Source organism: Pleurodeles waltl, chromosome 10, assembly GCF_031143425.1.
Source record: "Pleurodeles waltl isolate 20211129_DDA chromosome 10, aPleWal1.hap1.20221129, whole genome shotgun sequence".
NCBI lineage: Eukaryota > Metazoa > Chordata > Amphibia > Caudata > Salamandridae > Pleurodeles > Pleurodeles waltl.
The window spans coordinates 884,976,052-885,000,376 of NC_090449.1; the positions used below are offsets into that span (position 1 = coordinate 884,976,052).

General features: G+C 43.7%; 1 protein-coding gene across 4 annotated transcripts in view; it reads right to left on the minus strand.

The window, feature by feature from the left end:
* DUS3L (dihydrouridine synthase 3 like) overlaps nucleotides 1-24,325 on the minus strand; it is a 218,283-nt gene that overhangs the window by 35,269 nt on the left and 158,689 nt on the right. For all 4 annotated transcript variants that reach the window (XM_069211606.1, XM_069211603.1, XM_069211605.1 and 1 more), the window contains exons 5-10: nucleotides 19,839-19,880; nucleotides 16,349-16,501; nucleotides 8,038-8,154; nucleotides 4,063-4,128; nucleotides 3,842-3,952; nucleotides 3,613-3,709 (exon numbers count right to left, since the gene is read on the minus strand). In XM_069211606.1, coding sequence (XP_069067707.1) covers nucleotides 3,613-3,709; nucleotides 3,842-3,952; nucleotides 4,063-4,128; nucleotides 8,038-8,154; nucleotides 16,349-16,501; nucleotides 19,839-19,880 — 586 coding nt within the window. The remainder of the gene's footprint in view (nucleotides 1-3,612; nucleotides 3,710-3,841; nucleotides 3,953-4,062; nucleotides 4,129-8,037; nucleotides 8,155-16,348; nucleotides 16,502-19,838; nucleotides 19,881-24,325) is intronic.

Here is a 24,325-nt window from a genome sequence, read left to right on the forward strand (position 1 = left end):
TTAAACAAAAAAAAAAAAAAAAAACACAAACACACGCGCACAACCGCCAGACCATGCGAGAAGAATCCTCCCCTGGTGAGAGGGTCATTCGTTTTTTATTTTTCAAAACCAAACTCCTGCTTTAAGGAGCACTCAAATGGGTACAGATTTACTACTTTTGTGGTAAACCACTCATCATATAAATAAATATTGGACAGGTTAAAACCTCTTAGTGAAATCAGTACAAAAAGGAAAAAAAAAAAAAAAAGAAGCACAGCAGACCTGACCCAGGGCCCCCAGACCAAACTACAAAGCTAAGAATGCATTTATTTCCACCCCCCCCGGTGTTATGCCGCTGGACTCTTCATCATCTAAGGTGCTTCCTTCATATTAGGGGATGAAACAGATATCCCGCTTTATAGGGCTTTTAGCTGTCTCAGAGGCGACCTGGTCTCTGAGATCCTCTTCCAATTCAGAATCAAGAATGTAGTTGGGAAGGCACTTCAATTAGTGAGAAAGTGACTGAGGTGGAACAAAACTGTTGTTGGCAGGTGTCAATGTTGATGAGGTTATCGTCGTCACTGGGAGTAGCCACAATCTCAATGTCTTCGTTGACAATGGTCTCGATTATAATAGTACTATTGTCGTTGAAAAAGGTCTGGTTGTCAATGGTGATCTTTACAGTGAAGGTGTTGGTGTCGATAGTGATCTCCATTTCAAGAATGTTGTCAACAATTTATTTATTTTCTATGACGTCACGAAGATGGCAAAAGTCACCAGCAGAGGGTGGCTTCACAGAGTACATTTAAGGAGCTCGATTTTTGCACTGGGTAGTTTAATCTTACCTGGAGCGTTTTCCTGAAGAAACTCCAATCTTTATTTATTGAAGAGGCACCTGCGGGGACTTTAGGTTGTAAGTCTGGCTCTGGGAAATCTCTGTATGTTTCTGTTGTTGCACTGTCTTCCTGGAAGTACTATGTGGAGTACTTTTTATTGAATCATCCACCAGATGAGAGGTCATCTGGAGATGAGTATTTTTTCTTTTTAAGGACATACAATGCCAACCTTCTCTCTATCCTTCAGAGTCCTTGCAATGAAGGAGATACAAATGTCACTGTATCAAGGATCATGCGCTGGATAAAGGCAGTGAATATATTATCAAGTAGGTCATCAGTGTAGATTTTCTACTGACAACAGGTAGAGCAGGATTTAAAAAAAAAAAAAAAAAAAAAAAACAGGAGTTTCCCCTAACCCCCCAACCTTCCCCACTGTCACCCATGATGACAGAGGATAGGTCTCCTGGTCCAGAAAAAAGGGGAAGAAAAGCCAGAAACGTATCCCCAAAACAACTCACAGTTCACTAAAAGCTGGGAATGGGGCTGGCCAAGCCCCAGGTTAGACCTGAAAGTAGCAGGATAAGGTGAGTGAAAGGTTAGAGCCGAGTTCTTTCCAGGGACTCTCTCACACATGGTGCATGGTAGAAATCTGAGCTATGATGGCCTCTAGGAGAGTAGGAGACCTACCAGTTTCACATCATTTGTTTAGGCTCCGATTCCTTAAAATGCTACTAATCATACACCATAGTTGAAGCCTATGGCCATTTTCACACTGTTTACTGATACTTAAGATTACAAGGGATTCCACTTCTAAGAACTGGATCTGGTGGTTCTTGAAGGAGGGGGACAGTGCAAACTACCATGGTAAGGTTCTCCAAAATATAATACAATAGTAAATGTATAGCCTTTGAGGCAAGTAGTAGTATGATGAAGACTTGGGTCGCCTACTTTAAACAAACTGATCTTGAGTAAATCATACTGTATACACCTATTGGTATTTCTAAAGCGTGAAGGGTGCAACAGAGCGCTGTGCATTATGTGTGGGATTGGAAAACTATGACTGTGTCCATCAAGTGGGAATTACTCAATTACATTACATCACTGGGCCACTGTCCACTAACCTGACAATATGAGAGCATTTTGAAACGGATTTAATGGAACAAATAAGCACAAAAGCCAAAATCTCAGTAGAGGACCACAGTATGGATATCTTTCACATATTCGGGGCTACATAGAGGCAGGTGACCCAATCTGTAGTTGCAGCTCTACAGCTGCATGCACTACTGAAGATGCATTACGTCCCACCCAACACATGGTAGGCAGCGGGAAAGACCACTCAAAAAGGAAATGCAGTTCACCCTACTTTGACCTCAAATTGTAAAGGTGTGTCAGTTAAGTATGTTTATTTTTCTGCTGTCAAAACACATGTAATGCTGTGTAGTGTATATAATAAAAAAACAAAAGAAACTATTGGTGCTCAAATTAATTTTGAAATTAAAAACTTTTCTCAGCTAGTGTAATGGGATACATAAATGCGTCACTGGGTGCCAGTGCGTCCGTTTTATAAGAGTTCTGGGATATCATAGTAACTGACAAAAGCAAGCCCTCAATTCTGTATTTTTTATAAATTATATGGCTTGAAGCATCTGTTTAACGCTTTCTAATAAAGGTAGAATGGTGGGCACAGACTTGCAAAAAGCTTAAAGTGTGTTGCTAAAAACTGAAAAAATGTTACCTCTTTCTAGCATGATTGCATTTTCTCACATGAAGCACATAAGAAAAAGAGACATTACGCTCATAGCTGATTTTTCAATGCAGTTATCGCTTTACAGTGCTGACTCGAGATGAGCTGGCCTGCTGGGATTACAAGTTTAGAAAAAGCAGCTGCAACTTTCATGAATGAGCATTTTGCCTTCTCCAAACTTCATTTTGAAAGTGGGCTTTCTATCGAAAACAAGAAAATATACTGAAAAGCAATAGTAAATGACCACACTAACTTACGTGTTTCTATGACTGAGAGATACAAACAAGTCGCCCCTCAAAAGTTGATGTTACTGGCGGTTAAGCTATAGATCTATGAAACCCACACCTATAGTCTCTTAACTATAATTAAAATGCTTAAGTAACCTTAAGCAACACCAATAGGAGTACGGTGCGATATTTTCAATCTTTGCAAAGGTTTATCAGAAACTTTGTCATTTTAGTCAAAGTTTTTTTCCTTCAGCACAACTGCTGGAAATCATGATTTTCACAGAAAAAAAAGGAACTGCTCACACTCCTGCGCCACTGACACAACTGGTTACTGCTAGGCCAGGATGGGCGCAATCAAGGATTTTGGCTAGTGATTTTCCACTGTCCCACAAAATGAGTCCCGCACAAAAAGACCTTATGAGACCTACGGTATTGCTGCACGCTGTAATATGCTGGATCCGGGGAGATGTCCTCCAGATCAAACCTGCAGAACTTTGTCCCGTGAGAAGGGCCCAGAATTCCGGAATGACTTGCAGAAATAGGACCAGTACACCTATTTCCCCATGTTATCCTCATAGCTTGGAATTCTTGGGTAAAACCACAACCCAGGATTACACATACCACCAGTATCGGTAATACCAGCTGCCATTTTACCACCCTGAAAGTATCGTGGGTCTAAAAGTTCAATAATGTTCAAGGAACGTCGTTCCCTGTGCATAAGTACCTGAAAGCGGGAACATATGCCCCAAAAGGAGTATGAATATAAATAGTTTGCTTTACTACAGTAATGAAAATGTAGCAAGGGAAAGAAATGGATACAACATACCAAACAAAGGAACCGGACTGGCTAACGCAGCGCAGTGGTTGATGTACTCCCAGTCAGCAAGTTTTGTATAGCGCTGTTCTTTTGATCTCCCGTGAAGCTAAAAAATAAAACGATATCACACATTCTCAGAAGAACACATTCATTACTCCATCATAAAAACCCTGCTCCAAAATCAAGAAGGCTTTATAAGAATTCCTTGCAAATATGACAGTCGCAGAGGGGTACATACCGTTATTAATGAAACTCCCCATTGTTTCAAATTAGGAATCAATTTATGAGCGAGATTGGCGTTTTCTTGCACCCCAGTTCTTATTTTTACAGTCAAAGGAACATCGAGTACCTTTCAAAACAGAATAAGAAATGCTTCAATAAGGACATTAATTGTACACAAAAGCCCGCAGCCCTTATACTTTCAAAAATAAAAGATAAAATAAAAAAAGGTTTACTTACGGAATTCATTCCTTTCACTATTTGTTCAAATTTTCGGGTTCGATTCATCAGGGCACATCCACCTCCCTAGTTAAAAAAAAAAAAAAAATGAAAACCTGCTTGAGGCTGTGGTGATTAGCAGATTTCTTCTCAACTTTAAAAAGTTAAACATGCAGATGAACATACGTCCCCATAGGACCTAGGACTGCGCTATTTATTGTCCTTGAATCGGATGTGGTCTACATAGTGGATAGAGTACACGCAGGCGAGTCCACCTTGATGTACATGCATCCACGCAGAGCCGGCTTTAGGACTGGTGGCGCCCTGTGCAACAGTTTATTGTGGCAGCCCCCACCCCATGACCACCTCCTCGGTTTCACTCACTACTTCCCAGCAAATGTGCCCCTCATCTCTCCATCGCTCCCCTTTCACATGCATTCATGTGTTTTAAAGTACTTGTAAAGGCTAGCTTTAATAATTCACTCAGCTTGCCACATAAAATATAGGGGCATATTTAAGAGCCCCTAGCGCCACATTAGCGTCATTTTTTCACGCTAATGTGGCGTTAGAAGGCCAAAAACACTGTGCCATATTTACAATGTGGCGCAATACATGCAGTGCGCCACTTTGTATCCCTTTGCGCTACATTATGCCTGCGCCAGGCATAATGTATTCAAAGGTGGCATTCTCCCGTTGGGGAGATTGGGGGGGGGGGCAGGGGCGGGAGGAGGGCAAATAACTCAGACATATTTCTTTCCGTCTTTTTTTCCAGCACTTTTAATGCCTGCTCACAGCAGGAATTAAAAGGAGGCTTCCATTGGTTACAATGTGCCTCTGGGTGTTTTGCAGGATTAGCGTCAACATTTTTTATGCTAATCCTGCGAGGCGCCGGACTAGCATAAAAAATTCTGACGCTAGTCCCCAAAATACCGCCATGGTGCTCCTTATTTTAAATATGACACACACATGGTGGCACTGCGGGGGTGCTAGAGGGTGCAAGAAAAGTGGCTCAGCACTGTGCAGCACCACTTTTTTCAAATATGCCCCATAGGGCAGTGCTTAATTTGTAAATAAAATGGTGCCAGTGCCCAAAGCGCTCCTCTTAAACTTGTGGCTGCTGCAGTTAAATGTGTCAACACGGCATACAGAGGCAGCATAATCCTGAAGTCATCTCGGGCCTCTTCAATCTATTCACAGGCACTCCCTGCCCCTTCAGCTCACTCTTGAGGATTTCTGCTTTCCCCCCATTGTGACGCTTTTTCGTTTTTCTCTTCCTCCGTCTTTCCCATATGTGTCTTTTTCTCGCAGTAGATGCTTGAGGTAAAAAAATAAGCGCTGGCCCTCAAAAATAAGTGCTGGTGCTCCACACCGGAAACAACAAGCACAAATTAATCACTGCCAAAGGGGTATATTTAAGAGCCCCTAGTGCCACTCTAACACCACATTAGTTTCTTTTTTTTTCCACTGATGGGGCATTAGAAGGCCAAAAACGCTGCGCCATTTATACAAAGAGGTGCAATGCATACATTGCGCCCTTTGCACTTTATTATGCCTGCGCCAGGCATAATGTATGCAGAGGGGGAATTCCCCCGTTAGGGGGGGTCAAAAAAATGACGCAAAGAAATCTGTTAGATTTCTTTGCGTCATTTTTTTCCGGCACTTTTAACACCTGCTCAGAGCAGGCATTAAAAGGAGGCATCCATTGGTTACAATGGGCCTCTGGGTGCTTTGCAAGATTAGCGTCAACATTTACGCTAATCCTGCAAAGCGCCGGACTAGCATAACAAATTGTGCCGCTAGTTCCCTAACTACCTCCATGGTGCACTGTATTTTGAAAATGAAGCACACGTGGTGGTGTTGGGGGAGCGGGGGGGGGGGGGGGGGGGGGGGAAAGGGGTGCAAGAAAAGTGGCGCTGCACTGTGTGCAGCGCCCCTTTTCTTAAAAATATGCCCCATAGTTCTGTTTTTTTGCAGCAGGCATATTAACCCTCAATGCTACTTTATGTTGAATCAAAGCTGCCACTTGGGAAAACTCCCATCTCTCTCTAGCAGGAACATTAATCACAAGAGTTATCTTGACATTTTAATTGTTTCTTGAAGGCTAAACGCACAATTAACTTTTCAGCAGGTGCTTTTAAATCGCAAGTTTCGGAAGTTAATGATAAGCAAAGCGCCCCCCCTGAGGTAGGCGCCCGGTGCGTTCGCGCCGCCCAAAAGCCGGCCCTGCATCCACATACTCAGAGAGATGACATCACTATTAAAGGGAGTGCGTGAAATATAAATGCCATCATCCAACCATCCATCCATAACATGGACCCACTTGAAAAAAACACCAACGTCTGGTTCCTGCTTGGCCGTCTGTGAATACCCGCTGGAACATCCAGGGCTGAAGCTGTGTAGGATGGAGCATGCCTGGAGCAGGAAGTACTGATGATGATGTTTAGACAAGTTTAATAGTTTTACAACCTGGGTATGTCCAGGGGCCATTACAGTGAAAAAAAAAGCTTTGCCAGGCACTATTTTCAACTCAGAGCAAAGCACTGCCGAACTGTGCAAAATGAGCGATAGTGTGTCCAACTTGGGTGAAAGAGGACCCGAACTATGCTAGAGCTTCAGGATCTTCATATTAGATACATTTACAAAGAAACTCAATGGATATAATTTTAACAGATAGAGGGAAGACTGAAAATCTGGATTGGAAAAGGCCCTCCAGGCCCTAAAAATTGCACAGCCTGGTTCTCACCCATTCAGACTGTTTTTAAATCAATGGTATTTGTTGGTATAAATAACACGGCAAACTAAACAAATGTTGTCTCCTGATATATGCTGCCTGTCCCTTAGTCACCCGATTGATCAGCCTAGCCCGGTTCAGCAAATATTTTGATCCAGGTCTGAAGGAAAACACCACCCACGCTGCTGCCCTGATGTAATAGACTACGTGCGGTTTTGGCCCTGAGGATCCTGATTTATTAAGAAAGCAAAATGGCCGACAGCTTGCGTAGCAGTCCCTCGTCTCTCGTCATTTACATTTTCCTCTTTTGTTCCTGAAATGCTAAAATAAAATGACGTTGTCCTGCTGCCTTACTAGCACAATAGGGGCTCAAGTGTTTATTATTTATAGCCCCTGATAAATAATGAGACCATGGGGTTCATTATTTATCGGGCTCCGCAAATAACACCAATTACGAATTCCTGGGGAATAACATGCAGATTTTGTTGTTTACTGCACCAAAATCTACATGATAAATACTGTATGTTGTACCCTGTTACATTTTGGCAGTTTGACCTGCCGAAACTTATTGACGGTTCAGTAATCGAACACATTTTTATTTGTCAGATGCGTTAAATACCTTCAAACTCGCAATTCCAACCCATACGTTAACAAGCGTTTACACATGGGTCGGAAAAGTAAGAGGGACTCTTAATCAGACCCTCTGTCTCCCGAGGATAAGCCAATGTGATTTCTTTATGCTACTTAAGGCCTATCATTTAGTGTAACAGTAAATTCTGCAGCTTACGCTCAGCTTGTGAGTCTAGTAAGGTGGCTCCGTTTGGGGTTAGTCAGACGTCTACATTGTTGCTTCCTTTGTACAACGGTTGTAATTGATGCAACTAAATTACCATCAGGCACAAAATGCTGGGAAAAAAATAATGGTGTTTTGATCTGATTATCTTTTCAAGCAGCACTGATAAAACCCTCTCTGCCATGTAAGCATACCCAAGAGTAGTTATCCCACTGGTGGAGCAGAAGAGAATTAGTCGAGACAACACTTGTTGGGTGATTCTATGGAGTAGTGAGAATAAGGCAGGGAAACTTTTAGAGCAACAAAAATGATCATTATTTATGTTCTGTCTACAGAGCAGCTGGACGTAAAGCTTACTCTAAAAAGGTGGGGCTCTCTTGGGCACACAGCTGCCACTTTTCAGTCAGTCTTATGGCTGCAAAGGTCCTACTTTATTTTTAAAATGTACTGTATTTGGAAGAAAATGTCTTACCATGTTAAACACCAAGTCAATTGGGCAGCCAACGTTGATGTCCACAAAGTCCACCTCAATGCTTTTGTTCAGCAGCTCAGCACATCTGGTCATGGTATCGGGAAAGGAGCCCTCTAGCTGCGAAAAAAGTATAATATTCAGTGACTAAAATACTCAATTGGTGTAATGTTAATCCTGGCTGTAAGTGATTCAAACAGTGCAAAGGTCCGCTATACAAGAAGGGGCATCAAACTGGCACAACAACTGCGTTTTCTATGATGACAGGTGATCAGTGGAGAAGGATAAAAGTATTACAATTTAAATAAAAGCAGTTAAACTGCAGGAATCTCTTTTACTTTCAAGATTTATCATTAAATGTTTCTACCTAAAAGTTCGAGATCTCCAAAACATAACTAGAACAGTAGAGATCTCTTCCTGGCTGAAAGCAGGAGACATTTACAGGTTTATTGTCGACCATCACCAATAATGGAATCGGACTGAGCCCTGAATTCCTGTCCCCTGTACAACATGAACCCCGGGTATACTTAAATGGGGCAAATAGACATGTATTTCCTCACTACTACTGCTGTGCGAGTAACCCATATTAAAGCGTTGCAAATTAAAACCATTTCAAAAGGCCAATCATACTCGATTTGCTGCTGACACCTTATATTAATTCGTATCTGTAAGACAGCAACACAGTAGCATGGAACAACTATTCATAAAGTGATTACCTGAAAACAGAAGCCAAAATACTCTACATTAACAGGCGCAGAAGCTATCCGTACAGGGTACCAACACGTTTTATTCTTCTTCTGATCCAAATTAACATTTCAAGAATGTTCTTATGATACCAGCGACACCCCCCCTTGCACAGGTCTGGGTAGCACCAAAAATATTTGACGTTTGAGTTAGATAACGAAGAACAATCACTGCCAGGATAACTATGACAGGACAAAAATGGAACCTGGACCATGAATACGTAGGCCATAGACAAACCAAGGCGCAAACATTACAGGTTAATATTACAGGCTAGGGACATGCATTCCATTGTTAACATATTTACTAAAGAAATCTGAAAAGCTTCCGTAAATGCAAATGAAGTATTGGCACTGAACAAAGGAACTAAGGTAAAGATAATCTGAAGTGCGACCTCGACAAAACCGAAAATGGCCTTACTAACAGACATACATTAGTAATACTTAGTGATAATATTCTTAGAATGTATTAATGTACTCTGGCGAAATGGGAGTCCTGATTGAAGAGTTCTACAGCCCGGTTCCAACATCCTACATGGTACGCTCCCATGACTCGAAAACATAGTTCAAATAGTGAAGAATTTCATAATTCCAGTATCCACTTTGCAGTTGTGAACTGTAGGAGGTAGTAATCGGTTTAATACAATTACCTCCACTCAGTTGCACTGCAACCGGATGACATACAATCTATACCATACCTTCTCTCCAACAGAAATAGGAGAGATTAAAAAAACCATGGAAGACAAAGCTGTTTGGTGGTAGTTAACTGTTGGCTGACAAACCTAAATAGAAAGAACACTGAATTATCAAACGACCCTACCTTGTCCTAATGAAATTCGGCAAGATAGTGAAGTGGAGACGGTGGGATAAACAGACAGACGAAGAGTCCTAATCAATGCATCTATTTTGGCTAATTAATACCACAGCTTAGTAAAAGCTGAATTTTCTGCGGTTCTGAAGAAAATACCTACTGAATCTGCACTAAAACCAACAGACCCACATTTCAACTCCAGTCCAAGGAAGAAATGCTTCAATGTAGGCCTGGCACTCTCCAAGAGGCTTGCTTAGTAATTCTACGGAGGCACAGACTGCACGCGAACTACCCATGAATTAAATAGTAAATTCTGTTGTGGACCAGCCAGGTCAGGTTACAGCATATTGAAATCTGGAAGTGAATGGAATCTTCCCAAAGAGGAAAAAAACAAGTGAAAACAAGAAATGTTACTAATTAATGGTGTTCATGCCTCTTCTATCATGCAGACAAGTCCCTTAAAAAAGTACCTAAAAACAATTTGAACTTTTTTCACCGGAGAAGCAGAACTCTGCTTAGTGAAAGACGAGAATACGAATCTTTAGTAACTGGATAGCAGGTTGTAATAACAAACGATGGATTTCTGAAAATGAAACATCACAACTACCCCAGACAAAAGCCATCCAATGTAAACGGGCTTGATGGTTGCAAACATTTCTGAGCTCAACATCCATCAGAGTAAAATTTGGTTGATTAACTAGTGACATCACATGCTTCAGACCCTCAGGCTTCCTGACCTATATGTTTGCGTTCCAGTCATAGTCTTAAGGCTTACACCTTATACTTTGTTTGACATAAATGGAATTTACTATGAGGCCCGCCTCTTCCTGCACCAGCATTCCTTTAAACTAAGCGTTGGTTGCAGGGCATGCTCTGCAGTTTAAACCTGAACAAAAGCCTCTATATGAATGAATGGTGGCTTTACAAAAGCCCGTATGCCACGCTGCCCACTTCAGTAATTCTAAAGCCTGACATACGTACGGGATACGAGCAGGATCGTCAGTAAGAAAACTCAATAACTACGTGTTTCTGGATGAATAAAAACTGTAAGAAAAAAAAACAATTGAAAGAAAAATAGAGCAGTCTGCATGACGAAAAGTAAAACAAAACTATGTAAAAAAAAAGCAGGGCAACTTCTATATTATAACACAAAATGAGGAAAGATGTGACTTTTGCAAGGTTAAATTAAACATCTTCAAATCCCACGAATAAGGCACTGCCAGAAGAGGTAACAAGATCCAAGCTGCCAAATGTGAAGCACAAAGTACAGATGCCATGTCCAATACCTTCTTGTTTAGAATGGACCTCCAAGAACCAGACATGAAGAGAAGTAAAATCATTTGTGCCACACATATGCACCAATAAAGAAATGCCATCACTCAATATTTTTCCACCAACAAAACATCAGTCTTGTTGGAAGTAAGCTTGAGGTGGTTTTGTGACATCCACAAGTAAATTCCTAAAAACAGAAGGTAAGCTTAGCAGCAGAGTGAGGAGCCTGGCAGTAGAGGCACATAATCAACGTTGTATCATCCGCTTAAGAGATCACAAGGCATCCAACATATCTGATTAAATGAGATGGGGGAGCACACAGAGGATAACATCAGTGAGAGAGAGGGGCTCCAGAGAAGAAGGCTTAAGAGGAAGATAAATATGGTGCCATGGAAAACTACTAACCCACTAGCCCTGGCACCTAATTAACTGTACTTCCTATTAGGCAGATGTGCATACGTGACCAGAAATGCTGTATTTCACAGTGTAAAATCCAGTGGCTGAAGTGTGCTAACCAATGGCCCGAGCTGGAAGCTGTGGTGGGTGAAAGTAAAACACAAATGACAGTTGAGAAGACCAATGAATGAGGAAAGCTGCCACAAAGCCCTTCTTCTATGTATGCTGGACCTGGCCATTTTTGCAGGGTCATCCCTAAACTTTCTGCCTCCTTCCTCCTATTTTTTCTGACCAGGGTTTTTTGGCTTTAGGACTCTGGGCACTTTACCACTGCTAACCAGTGCTAAAGTGCATATGCTCTCTGTGTAAATTGTATTGGTGATTGGTTTAACCTTGATTGGCATATTTGATTTACTAGTAAGTCCCTAGTAAAGTGCAACCAAGGTGCCTAGGGCCTGTAAATCAAATACCACTAGTGGGCCTGCAGCACTGATTGTGCCACCCACATGAGTAGCCATGTGAACATGTCTCATACCTGCCACTGCAGTGTCTGTGTGAGCAGTTTTAAACTGCCAATTCCACCTGGCAAGTGTACCTAATTGCCAGGCCTAAACCTTCCCTTGTGCTACATGTAAGGCACCTCTAAGGTAGGCTTTAGGTAGCCCCAAGTGCAGGGTGCAGTGTATTTAGAAGATAGGACATGTACTGATGTGTTTTACATGTCCTGATAGTGAAATACTGCCAAGTCCGTTTTTCACTATTGCAAGGCCTAGCTCTCTCACAGGTTAACATGGGGGCTGCATTTAAATATTCGTAAAATTCAGTTCCCCTTTGAGAGCAGATAGAAATTTGGAGTTTGATGTCTCCGAACTCACAATTTAAAAATACATCTTTAGTTAAAGTTGGTTTTTAAATTGTTGGTTTGAAAATGCCACTTTTAGGAAGTGGGCATTTTCTTGCTTAAACCATTCTGTGCCTCTGCCTGCTTGAGTATTCCACGTCTGGGTCAGACTGACAGCTGGGCTGTTGTAAATTCCCTCTAGATAGAGGCACAAGGGGAACTGGGGTGTAGCTTGATTATCCTGATGGGGCACCTGGGCTAGAGTGGAGGGAGGAGTGGTCACTTACACCTGAAAGAGCTGTGTCTGCCCTCACACAATGCAGTCTCCAACTCCCTGGAGTGTGTCTAGGGCCAGGCCTGGGCAAGGCAGGATCTTGTCAACAACCAAGACTTTCCTTTGAAGTATGCCTACCTTCAAAGGCAGAAAGGGGTATAAGTAGTGGACCCAAAACCCCAGACTTTTAGAATCTTTCTGGATCAAGAGGTACCTCTGCCAAGGAGCAGAGCTGAAGAGCTGGAGGAGGAGTACTGCCCCTTTGCTGGGTTGGCCTGCAGTTGCTGCTTCTGCCTTAAAAGAGAGCAAAGGGTAAACTTTGCTGTGTATCCTGCTTGAGAGAGTTCTCCAAGGGCTTGGCTTAGAGCTTGCCTCCTGTTGGAAGTCTCAGGGACACCACAGACTTCAGTTTTATCTACCTACAGCACTGGGAACTGTGTGTTTTGTGCTCTTCAGGAAGGAAAACCACTATGACTCTGCTGGCCTGCACTGGCGCCTGCTGACGCCGCACGGAGCCGCACTCTCCCTGCTTCACAATGCAACCCTGGTCTCACTGACGCCACCGTCTGACGCCGCCACCAAGCTGCTGCTTGAACCGTGACCTGTGGGCCGTACTAGGGCATCGCCTCACTCACACCGCAGCCTGGGCATCCCAGACGACAACGATCCTGCTGACAATAGCGCTGCTGCCTGCATCGTGGCCTGTGAACACCGCTCGTGGGGTATATGAAGCACAGTCCTGCACCGCAGCCTTGGTCCACCGACGCCAGCACCATTGACTCCAGTGTCGTCACCTGGCGTCCCTGTCTGCACCATGACCCGTGGACGCCGCACGGAGCCCGTCCCGCACTGCACTGACGACTTGAGCCTACCGACGACAGCACTTCAGCAACGATGACGCCGCTGCCTGCACCGTGACCTGGTGACACCGCACATTGCACCGCCCCACACTGCAGCCCTGGTCTCACCAATGGCGCTGGATGCCGCCAACGAGCCGCTGCCTGCTCTTTGACCTGTGGGCACCGCACGTTGCATCGTCCTGCTTTGCACCGCAGCCCGATGCCATCCACGCCAGCGCTCCTGACTATCAGCCTGGAGTTTGACCTGCAATGTGTGTGACTTCACGGGCCCGACGACCCCCGCACAGACCTTCGGAACCGACACATGCAACACCGCTCTCTGGATCGCATTGAGAGGATCACGACACCCTACAATTCCAAGGTACTGTTTGCGGGTCTTCCCGACACCGCGGCTGGCCTGAACTATTAGTTTTGTTGATCACGATGCCCTGATAGCCCCAGGTGGAGCTTTCGACTTCAAGGAACTGTCTAAGTAATTCTTGCAAAATTCGTATCTTATTTATTGTGTGTTGGATTTTTATCATATTTGGTCTTGTTTTATATAGATAAATATTGGCAATTTTTCTAAAACCAGTGTGGTGTCCTGCAGTGTTTTCACTTGTTACTGTGTGTTATGTGCAAATGCTTTACACATTGCTTATGGGGTAAGCCTGACTGCTTGTGCCAAGTCACCAAGGGGGTGAGCAAGAGTTATCTGAGCAGGTAGCTCCCTTATCTTGACTAGAGTGAGGGTCCTTACTTGGATAGGGTGCAAACCGACTGCCTACTAGAGACCCCATTTCTAACAATATACATATGTATGTACTCAGGTATTTCATAGAGGAAGGCACTTGTGCTAAATGTTCAGGATTTGGAACTCACCTTCCTTTCACATCAGACATGCTCTATCCCAAACTGCCATTAGGAAAGGACTGAAAAAAATACTCTGAAAATAACATTTTCTCGACCACACGGCTTATAACCACCTGCCTAGGGCTGCCACTTTGATACATGTTATAAATCACTGTAATTATAGATGTTAGTCCAGATGGCCCAATAGCTAGAAACCAGGTGCACAACATACAAAATGCATGAACCTCCAGGAGTGGAAAGATGGTGTCCGAATTAGATGCATTGAAGGGGCAACACAAGATCAAAAATAATAGTGAAAGAGAGAGCTACTTACCACACACGCTAAAGAGCACTCATTATCAGTCTTTCAAACACCGGTGACTCAAACACGAATTGGCCTTATCCAGAAACATTGTGGGCTTGCCCATTTCTCTAATATCTCCTGGATCACTCCCCTATCATCTTTTACATAATCCATGGCTGCCATGTGGCCAATGTCACGCCTGATACTGCCAGCGTATCATAGGTCTAGTCGCTGCACGTAGTGTACTGGAACTTGTGGTATATTTTAACCATTACAATTACAGCTCCAACGGAAGGATACTCTTGCAGGTGATAGTGTGGTTTACACCAAACATAACTACGGCCTTAAAAATAGCTACTGCTATTGGACAAAAATGCAGGTTTAACTGCACCCGTATCATATATGACACGGGAGAACTTTGCAGCTGTAACCATCCCTAAACCATATTCATAGAGGTCTAAGATGCCACTGTCTATGTACTGATACTAATTTGCTTTCTCTTCTTCTTCACTGGGTGATTTCCTGTGCTAATCCTTCCAAAGCCCCAATATAGTAGAAGTAAAAAAAGGAACACTTGTTACAATGTAATTGTGTATTAGATTCATCAAGATCGCAATAGCTGGAAGTTGTGTGTTGCTATGAAGAGAAGAAACAAAGAGCACGAAAAACAACCCAGCAGTTCACATTACTGACTGCTCCAGTGAAGTATGGTACATTGTGAGAGGGGTTATGTAGAGAACATTATCATTTGCATAGATGGACTCCAAAAACTGATATCTCCTTATTTTCAGCATACCTAAGGTGAAAATAGGGTCAGCCCAGGTAAGGAAGAGACACATAGAAATAGAGTACATAGAGCAGGAGCGACTTTGAAACAAAAGCTGTGGAAAAAATATGAAAAAATAAATATCTAGGGATAAACGTAAAATATAACGGTTTCTTCAGAATGGGGACTGTTGGTACAGCCAGTCTTTCTAGAAGGCAGCTGGCTAAGGATGTATGGGGTGTCCTCTAGCAGAAGCAGAAAAAGTTTTGCTGGAAGGGTTGGTATAGTGTCACCTCAGAAATGCACTGCACAAATTAAACAGGTATTACAAAAATGACCGTGTAAAGCATTGCAACTGAGGATTTACAAAATTAGTTGAGAGATATGCTTAAAGCAGGCAAAAGAGCTGGCTTAAGACATTCAGAATACTTAGTATTTCACAATGATTAGGAATTTCATCAAACTGAGAATTTGTAATAAATTTCGCAGCAGTAAATTAGAATTTGTATTCAATTTCACAGCACTAAACATATTTCTAATCCTCAGCTCAAGGAAGACTTTTCATTTAGTTAAGAAGCTCAGTAGTGCTGACTTATAACTCTAGCTTGAAAACAACTTTTATTCGTATAAACATTTCTGCAGTCAGTCAAAATGATATCACGTCCTATGACTCAGTGACAACACTTTTATTACACATTATATGGAACATAGAGTTAATTCTAGAAGAAGATGGCAATACAGGAGAAGCAGAAAACTAGTGAGAGATGGCAGTGAAATGAAAAGCAGGCCAGAACAAGGCCAAGAAAACAGAGACAGACCAATTACATGAATATGGAGACAGAAGAGAAAAAACGGAAGCAAACAAATACAAAACTAGGGAAACGTGATCACTAGGGAGTTGGAGACACATCTTTCAGATTTGAACTCACTGCCAAGCAGGTCTTGCTGTTTTAATCTATATAACTTATAAATATCTACCATCTGAAGTTCGAAAAGAGGTGTACTTTGTCTTTTGAACAACAAACAGTTCTCTACAACTCTTCACAATGGAAAAAGCTAAAGGAGTTTCCAAAATCCACAACAGATATATAGAACCTCTTACAGTCTTCCAGTTATTCACCATGCAGTACTGACAACAGAGAAATGGGGGTCCATCCATAGCAAACAATACTCTAACCAGTACTAAAAACGAATATGTGCTAATAAAATGATGATCAACCTGAACACCAAACAGATCTTCAGTGTGATGCCGTTTCATGAGCGCCCATTCCGAAGTCTGACCCTGAAGAAGTTTTGAACACATGGCCATTTCTCCGCAGGTGATATCCGCTCCGTAACGTTTACATATTCTTCGAAAAGGGAGATTTCCACACTGAAAAAAAAGTCAAAGAAAATCCAACTCTGAAAACAATAGTGGAACTTGTTGAAGTATAAAGCTTGGGTATTTACTGCCAATCTGACACACAGACAGACAAGCACTCTTTGAAAAGTACAAAGCAGGAAGGAGGTCAGGATCTCTATATGACATCATGTCTATAATGTCGACGGCTGCTAGGGGGACCAACAGGATCAGCAAGTGTACTTATATACCTCTAGGGAACGTGCCATCCTGCACAAAGGATGGCGATCCAACTATGGTTTAGTTTCGGGACTAGTGAGATCATGTCTTGAAATATTACCTATAAAGGAGGTGATTTGAGTCAAGGGAATTTTGAATGTCGAGGCTGGATGTTTTGATAACTGGGGTGAAATTACCAGCTTTAAGGGATGGTGTCTCAGAATAAGGATCACTTTGCAATTTCAACTTCAAGTACATTATATTCTGATGTTTAGACGAAGCTATCTTCATTGTTTGTTTCTACGACAAAGTATGATAGGTGAAGGACTAACATATCATAGGGGTCACAGATCATCAGTTTGATAAAAGCTAACCATACCCTTTTTTCATCTGATTAAAGGCAAATACATGGCCAAGCTGATTTACGTAGTTCAATGACCAAAGGTGATGTAAGAAGTCTCATGGCCCACGCATATTCCACCTGGTGTTTATTAGTTTAATATTCCTACCACCTGCTGGTTGGATTGATATGCTACATTGCAGTTTTATTAATGTTGCAAGTCAACATTCTTCGGATTTTTTAAATTTTTTTAGCACTTTATTTAATGCAGTTTGTGAAATAAAAGGAAATTCACAGTAGCTACATATCTGCAACCATACAATACAGTGCAACACATTCCAGCAACGAGGACAAGAGAGAAGAAAACTATTTAGCAGGATTGAGCACAAGGGGTGGGGACTAGTAAAGTGAAGCAGGAGTGGGGGAGGCCGTTTAAGTATGCTGAAATACAACTATTAGAAGGGAGTACATAGGATAACAGCGCCAAGAAAGATACATTGTGAACTTAATGGACAGCATCATTGTCACGGAGTTGAGACATGTTCCTCATCAGCATCACCAGCAGCGGTCAGTGCTAGTAAATAATCCCGGAGTGGCTCCCAGATGTTTTTCGGCCTAGACGCAGGAGGTTGCAGTGAGGCGTAAATGTCACTGGTGGTGTCACGTTGTCATGTCTCGTAGCCAGGGTGTAACTGTACGAGTGTTCCACTTCCCCATTGGAGGGCCACCTGACATTTAGCCAGCAGCAGTGCGATGGCAGTGACACGTCTGATGCCCACATGATCAAGTACAGACAGAAGCGGGTCTGCGGTGAGTATAGGTATGTTATGCATGATGAGGTGGAGTGAATGTCTTCCCAATGTACTTGGATCAGTGTGCAATGCAAAATCAGCTTGTTCTGCTGTGCAATTAGGGCAGCAGTGCGATCTGGAAGGATCTAATTTAGCTAGCGATTTAGGAGTGGTGTAGGCATCATGTAGATACTTATAATGTAAACATGTATGGCAGTGATTTTTGTAAATTAACTTAGTATGTGTGTAGCATTAATACCAGGTTTTGTCAGGAATGGACTACCCCAGATCTCTCTCCCAGGCTGCCCTGGACCTCCCCATCCCGACCGGCCTCAGTTGTGAAGAGGTGCGGTATTGACGGGATAACAAACAGACTATCAGGGGCACTGATCGCTAAGGTGAGAGGGGGAATTCCTTAGGTTCTTCTGGGTATGTAGGAAGCGCTTCACGCATTGTAGTGTGCAAGCGGTGCAGTATAAATCTATCCATGTGTGTAGTATTTTGCCCGTCTCGTGTCGGAAACAGACTAGAGTATTGTTGACAAACAGGACGCGTGCAGAGCTTAATTGCAGTGAGGTGAGGATGCGTTGTGCCGACCTCTTTTGTGTAAGCGGGAGTCATGGGTTATTGAGAAGGGGGATATACGGGGAACAGAGGGTGCCGTGACCCAAATAACGGAGGGGTTTGGACCAAGCCCAGCATGCGTTGGACGAGTATGCATCTCCGCTGGGTTCCTGGGCAGCCCTTAAGGCAGGAGAGTAGAGAGGGGCACATTAAGGGCCTGAGCTCTTTCTGGTTTAAGATACAAAATCCTGGCATATGGGTGACACCAGTGATAGGCAAAATGTGACCGTGCGACTAGACAGAGAGGGAGGTCAGGGATCCAGAAGCCGCCACAATCATAGGGCAGTGTTAGTGTGTGTGGGGGCTGCGCCCGGCCCATATGAGCCTTGTAAGCAGGCTGAGAAGTGTTGTGAAGAAACTATTAGTCCGGGTGATGGGAATGTTTTGAAATGAATATAAAAAGTGCAGAAGAACCATCATTCTAATTATGGCAACGTGACCCACCACAGATAAAGGTAACTTGATCCACTGTTATATTTGAGTCAAAAGTTTATTCACCGCAGGGCCATAGTTACAGTGAATCACCTCAGAGCCATTTCTATGTAGATAGCTATTTGGGGGATCCTGTACACCATTGTAGTGGATAGTCAAGAACACAGGGGGAAGTGGCGTCCATCAGTGGAAAAAGTTCTAATTTATTCCCGTTAATAGACAAGCCCAAGAACGCCCCGAAACACACCATCTTTCATATTAGATGCAGGGTCACAAACAAATAATGGGATATCATCCGCATATAGGGAGGACGGTAGTGGACCATGGTGAACCCTGAGGCACCTATCCATGCGACACTACTGAAGTGATGGACAAGAGGGTCCAAGGCAATAATAAATGGCAGCGGGGAGAGTGGGCAACCTTGCCAGGTGCCTCTAGTGAGGAAGAATGACTTGGAGTGTGCCACTGACCCGCAAGCGTGTCATTGGGACCTCAGAGTAGTTAAATCAGGTCTCTGAATCCCTTTGGTATTCCCAATTTCCATTAGAGTGTAAAAAGGGCCAATCAAGTGAATCAAACACTTTTTCCTCATCCAACAGATCAACCACCGCAGAGATAACTGGGGGAAATCTGGTTAAGGACCGCAAACACAGTGCATAGATTAACTGAAGTGGATCATTGCGGTACAAAGCCAGACTGTCTGGGGGAAATTATCTGATCCACTAAGAGGGACAGAAGTGTTGAAATAACCTTGGCCAATATTTTATTATTGTGGCTAAGCAATGACAGGGGCCTGTATGATGTACACGAATAGGGGGGCTTCCCAGGTGTTAATAGCAGTGTAAAAACAGCTTCTTGGAGACTGGCGGGGGAGGATGGTCTGCACTAGGGATTTGGGATATATTTCTAGTATGTGCAGAATTAAAATGATTTCTGTATGGCTTTTTAAAGACAATGTACTTACCGTGGTTAGAGGTGCGAGGTATAGCTTGTTTTTGAAATCTATCTGAAAAATACAAAAATAAATAAATTAAGGAAGCATACGTGCTATAACACGTTTTGTCTGTTCTGGCATCAATTCGGTATTAACAAGAGAAGTAACTGCATTATGTATTCAATTTGAATAAAACGAATCTACATTATATATATATAAAAAAAAAGGCAAAGGCAAAGCCTTATTTTCTATTTCAAGATTTCCCAATCAAAGAAGTTGCACTGAAACTATGTAGGCTGCAGTGCATGCTTAGAACAGTCTTCAACTCTTGAAAAAGGCCAGAATTACTATATTAGTCTCTAAAGCTGCGTAATGGTCGAGACACGATGCTTTACTGTTCAACTGTTTGCCATGTTAAAAGTGTTATCCACCCAAATTCATATATATATATAAACACATTTTTCGGAAATCTGATATCTGCGGGCTAACTCTTGATGAAGTACAAAGTGTCTACGTTTTATCTTGACAGCACTCAGTCTTCCAGTGTTTACTGGACAATCTACTTGATTAGCTCCCTACATCAATAAGCATTAAGCAGTTGACTTCAGTCAACTATTATTATCCCTACATCCCTTGTTCTCACCAATACAAGTGAGGTAATGTTACCTCAACACAGGAACAAAGCAAGAAAGCCTGAAAGCCAGTCCCTCCCACCCCAGCTCGGCACCAGAAAGGGTGCCTTCGGTTTTGTGTCCTACATTACCAGAATGAAGACGCAGGAGGTCCCGGAGGGGCTCGGGCTGACTTGGGGACTAGCTAACTTTCCTTTCTGTGCTTGAAAGGTATCAGCCTCTGTCAAGGGAGCAGAGACGCGCTATAGAGGATCTCGAGGAATCCTTCTCTCAGGGGTGACATCAGAGTTTCTTCTCTTCTGTACCGCAGGCAGTGGAGGGACGGCCAACTTTGTTTACTCTCCATCCGTGTCTTTGTGTATCGGCATAGGGCGCTTGCAGTGTTGCAAGATTTTGAGACCCGTTTCAAGTCCAAAGCTGTCTGAGTTCAAGCCCAAATTCAGCCCAATGCAGACTAGTATCAGCCCAAAGTTTGAATCCTCAATGTATGCAAAAACTGCCTTCAGGAAACATTCTGACCAATTTTCTAAGTTCTGTTTAACATGTGTATAAAGAGAGGAGTTTCAATGGGCACCTATGCACTTTGTCAATCATGCCCAAATTCATGCCAGTCCTCTCTCTGATGCTTCAAACTGGCACTTCTGCCACCACAAATCTAAACCTGAGCCTGGCACGGATTGATGAATTTTACACAAGCAGGTTATAACCCATCTTAACTAAGCTCAGATGTAGAAATGCTGTAACCATTTAAGTAAAGTGCCTTCTAAAACATATTTAATGTCTCTCGCAGGATTAACAACACACCACACAATGATACACATAAAAAAACAACCTGGGGTTAAAGTAATTCCAGCACGACTGGTATGACAAGCTGGAGGGGTCATAACAGTATGACAAGAGGCCCACTCCTAGTTACAATGTAAGAGTACCAGGAAGGAGATAGTCTCTTACTCTAATGAGTTCCCTGACCTCCCTTCCAAAGTCCTTCACCATGACCACTTAGTCTGGCACTAAATGTTTTACAGGAGCCACACTGTTGCCTTTGTGTTGAAGCACAGACTAGACTAAAGCTCCCAATGCTGGAAAGAAGCATGTGGGTTTGTTTCAGGACCAAATGAAAGCAAGGCTGTTGGAGAAGAAAAGAAAAAGGCCAATTTTCCCCTTCTAAAACTAACTTTTAAATGGGTCCCTAACAGGGCCTATGTTCATATCCTAAAATTTTAAGACAAATGCATGGAATTATTTCTTAATAATGCTGTTAAAAAACCCATAATTTAATTCATTTTAGCAAAACAGTCCCAGTTTACATTTTACCTTCATTTCATTCCATCCTTGATTTCCTAGAAGTATTTGTTTTTTATGTGTGTGTAGGAAGTTGTCTCTGTATGTACTATTTCAAAGTAAGAAATAGCATGCACAGAGTGCAAGGGTTCCCCTTAGAGGTAAGATAGTGGCAAAAAGAGATAATTATAATGCTCTATTTTGTGGTAGTGTGATCGAGCAGTAGGCTTATCAGAGGGTAGTGTTAAGCATTTGTTGTACACACACAGGCAATAAATGAGGAACACACACTCAAAGACAATTCCAGGCCAATAGGTTTTTATATAGAAAAATATATTTTCTTAGTTTATTTTAAGAACCACAGGTTCAAGATTTACAAACAATACTTTAAATGAAAGGTATTTCACTTAGGAACTTTGAATTAGCAAAATAGCATATACAGTTTTCACACAAATGGCAATAAGCTATTTTAAAACTAGACAGTGCAATTTTCAACAGTTCCTGGGGGAGGTAAGTGTTTGTTAGTTTTGCAGGTAAGTAAACCACCTACAGGGTTCAAAGTTGGGTCCAAGGTAGCCCACCGTTGGGGGTTCAGAGCAACCCACAAAGTTACCACACCAGCAGCTCAGGGCCGGTCAGGTGCAGAGGTCAAAGTGGTGCCCAAAACGCATAGGCTTCAATGGAGAAGGGGGTGCCCCGGTTCCAGTCTGCCAGCAGGTAAGTACCCGTGTCTTCGGAGGGCAGACCAGGGGGGTTTTGTAGGGCACCGGGAGGGGGGGGGGAAACACAAGTCAACACAAAAAGTACACCCTCAGTGGCACGGGGCGGCTGGGTGCAGTGTGCAAACAGGCGTCAGGTTTGTAATGGAGTTCAATGGGAGACCTAGGGGTCTCTTCAGCGATGCAGGCAGGCAAGGGGGGGGGCTCCTCGGGGTAGCCACCACCTGGGCAAGGGAGAGGGCCACCTGGGGGTCGCTCCTGCACTGGAGGTTGGATCCTTCAGGTCCTGTGGGCTGCGGGTGCAGTGTCCTTACCAGGCGTCGGGTTCTTAGAAGCAGGCAGTCGCGGTCAGGGGGAGCCTCTGGATTCCCTCTGCAGGCATCGCTGTGGAGGCTCAGGGGGGTCAACTCTGGCTACTCACGGGCTCGCAGTCACCGGGGAGTCTTCCCTGTAGTGTTGGTTCTCCACCGCCGGGGGCGTCGGGTGCAGAGTGCAAAGTTTCACGCTTCCGGCAGGAAACGTGTGTTCTTTCAAAGTTGCTTCTTTGTTGCAAAGATGCTTCTTTCTTTGAGTAGAGCCGCTGTCCTCGGGAGTTCTTGGTCCTTTTAGATGCAGGGTAGTCCTCTGAGGATTCAGAGGTTGCTGGACCCTGTGGAACACGTCGCTGGAGCAGGTCTTTTGAAGTGGGGAGACAGGCCGGTAGAGCTGGGGCCAAAGCAGTTGGTGTCTCCGTCTTCTCTGCAGGTTTGTCAGCTCAGCAGTCCTTCTTCGTCTTAGGTTGCAGGAATCTAGTTACCTAGGTTCTGGGAGCCCCTAAATACTCGATTTAGGGGTGTGTTTAGGTCAGGGGGGTTAGTAGCCAATGGCTACTAGCCCTGAGGGTGGCTACACCCTCTTTGTGCCTCCTCCCTGAGGGGAGGGGGGCACATCCCTAATCCTATTGGGGGAATCCTCCATCTGCAAGATGGAGGATTTCTAAAAGTCAGAGTCACCTCAGCTCAGGACACCTTAGGGGCTGTCCTGACTGGCCAGTGACTTATCTCTCCTGGACTTGCCTCCAAAAGTGGGGGCTGTGTCCAGGGGGCGGGCATCTCCACTAGCTGGAGTGCCCTGGGGCATTGTAACAAGAAGCCTGAGCCTTTGAGGCTCACTGCTAGGTGTTACAGTTCTTGCAGGGGGGAGGTGTGAAGCACCTCCACCCAGAGCAGGCTTTTGTTTCTGTCCTCAGAGAGCACAAAGGCCCTCACCACATCGGGTCAGAAAATCATCTCTCAGCAGCAGGCTGGCAAAGACCAGTCAGTCCTGCACTGAACAATTGGGTAAAATACAGGGGGCATCTCTAAGATGCCCTCTGTGTGCATTTTGTAATAAATCCAACACTGGCATCAGTGTGGGTTTATTATTCTGAGAAGTTTGATACCAAACTTCCCAGTATTCAGTGTAGCCACTATGGAGCTGTGGAGTTTGTTTTTGACAGACTCCCAGACCATATACTCTTATGGCTACCCTGCACTTACAATGTCTAAGGTTTTGCTTAGACACTGTAGGGGCATAGTGCTCATGCACCTATGCCCTCACCTGTGTTATAGTGCACCCTGCCTTAGGGCTGTAAGGCCTGCTAGAGGGGTGACTTACCTATGCCACAGGCAGTGCGAGGTTGGCATGGCACCCTGAGGGGAGTGCCATGTCGACTTAGTCATTTTCTCCCCACCAGCACACACAAGCTGGCAAGCAGTGTGTCTGTGCTGAGTGAGGGGTCCCTAGGGTGGCATAAGACATGCTGCAGCCCTTAGAGACCTTCCCTGGCATTAGGGCCCTTGGTACCAGGGGTACCGGTTACAAGGGACTTACCTGGGTGCCAGGGTTGTGCCAATTGTGGAGACAA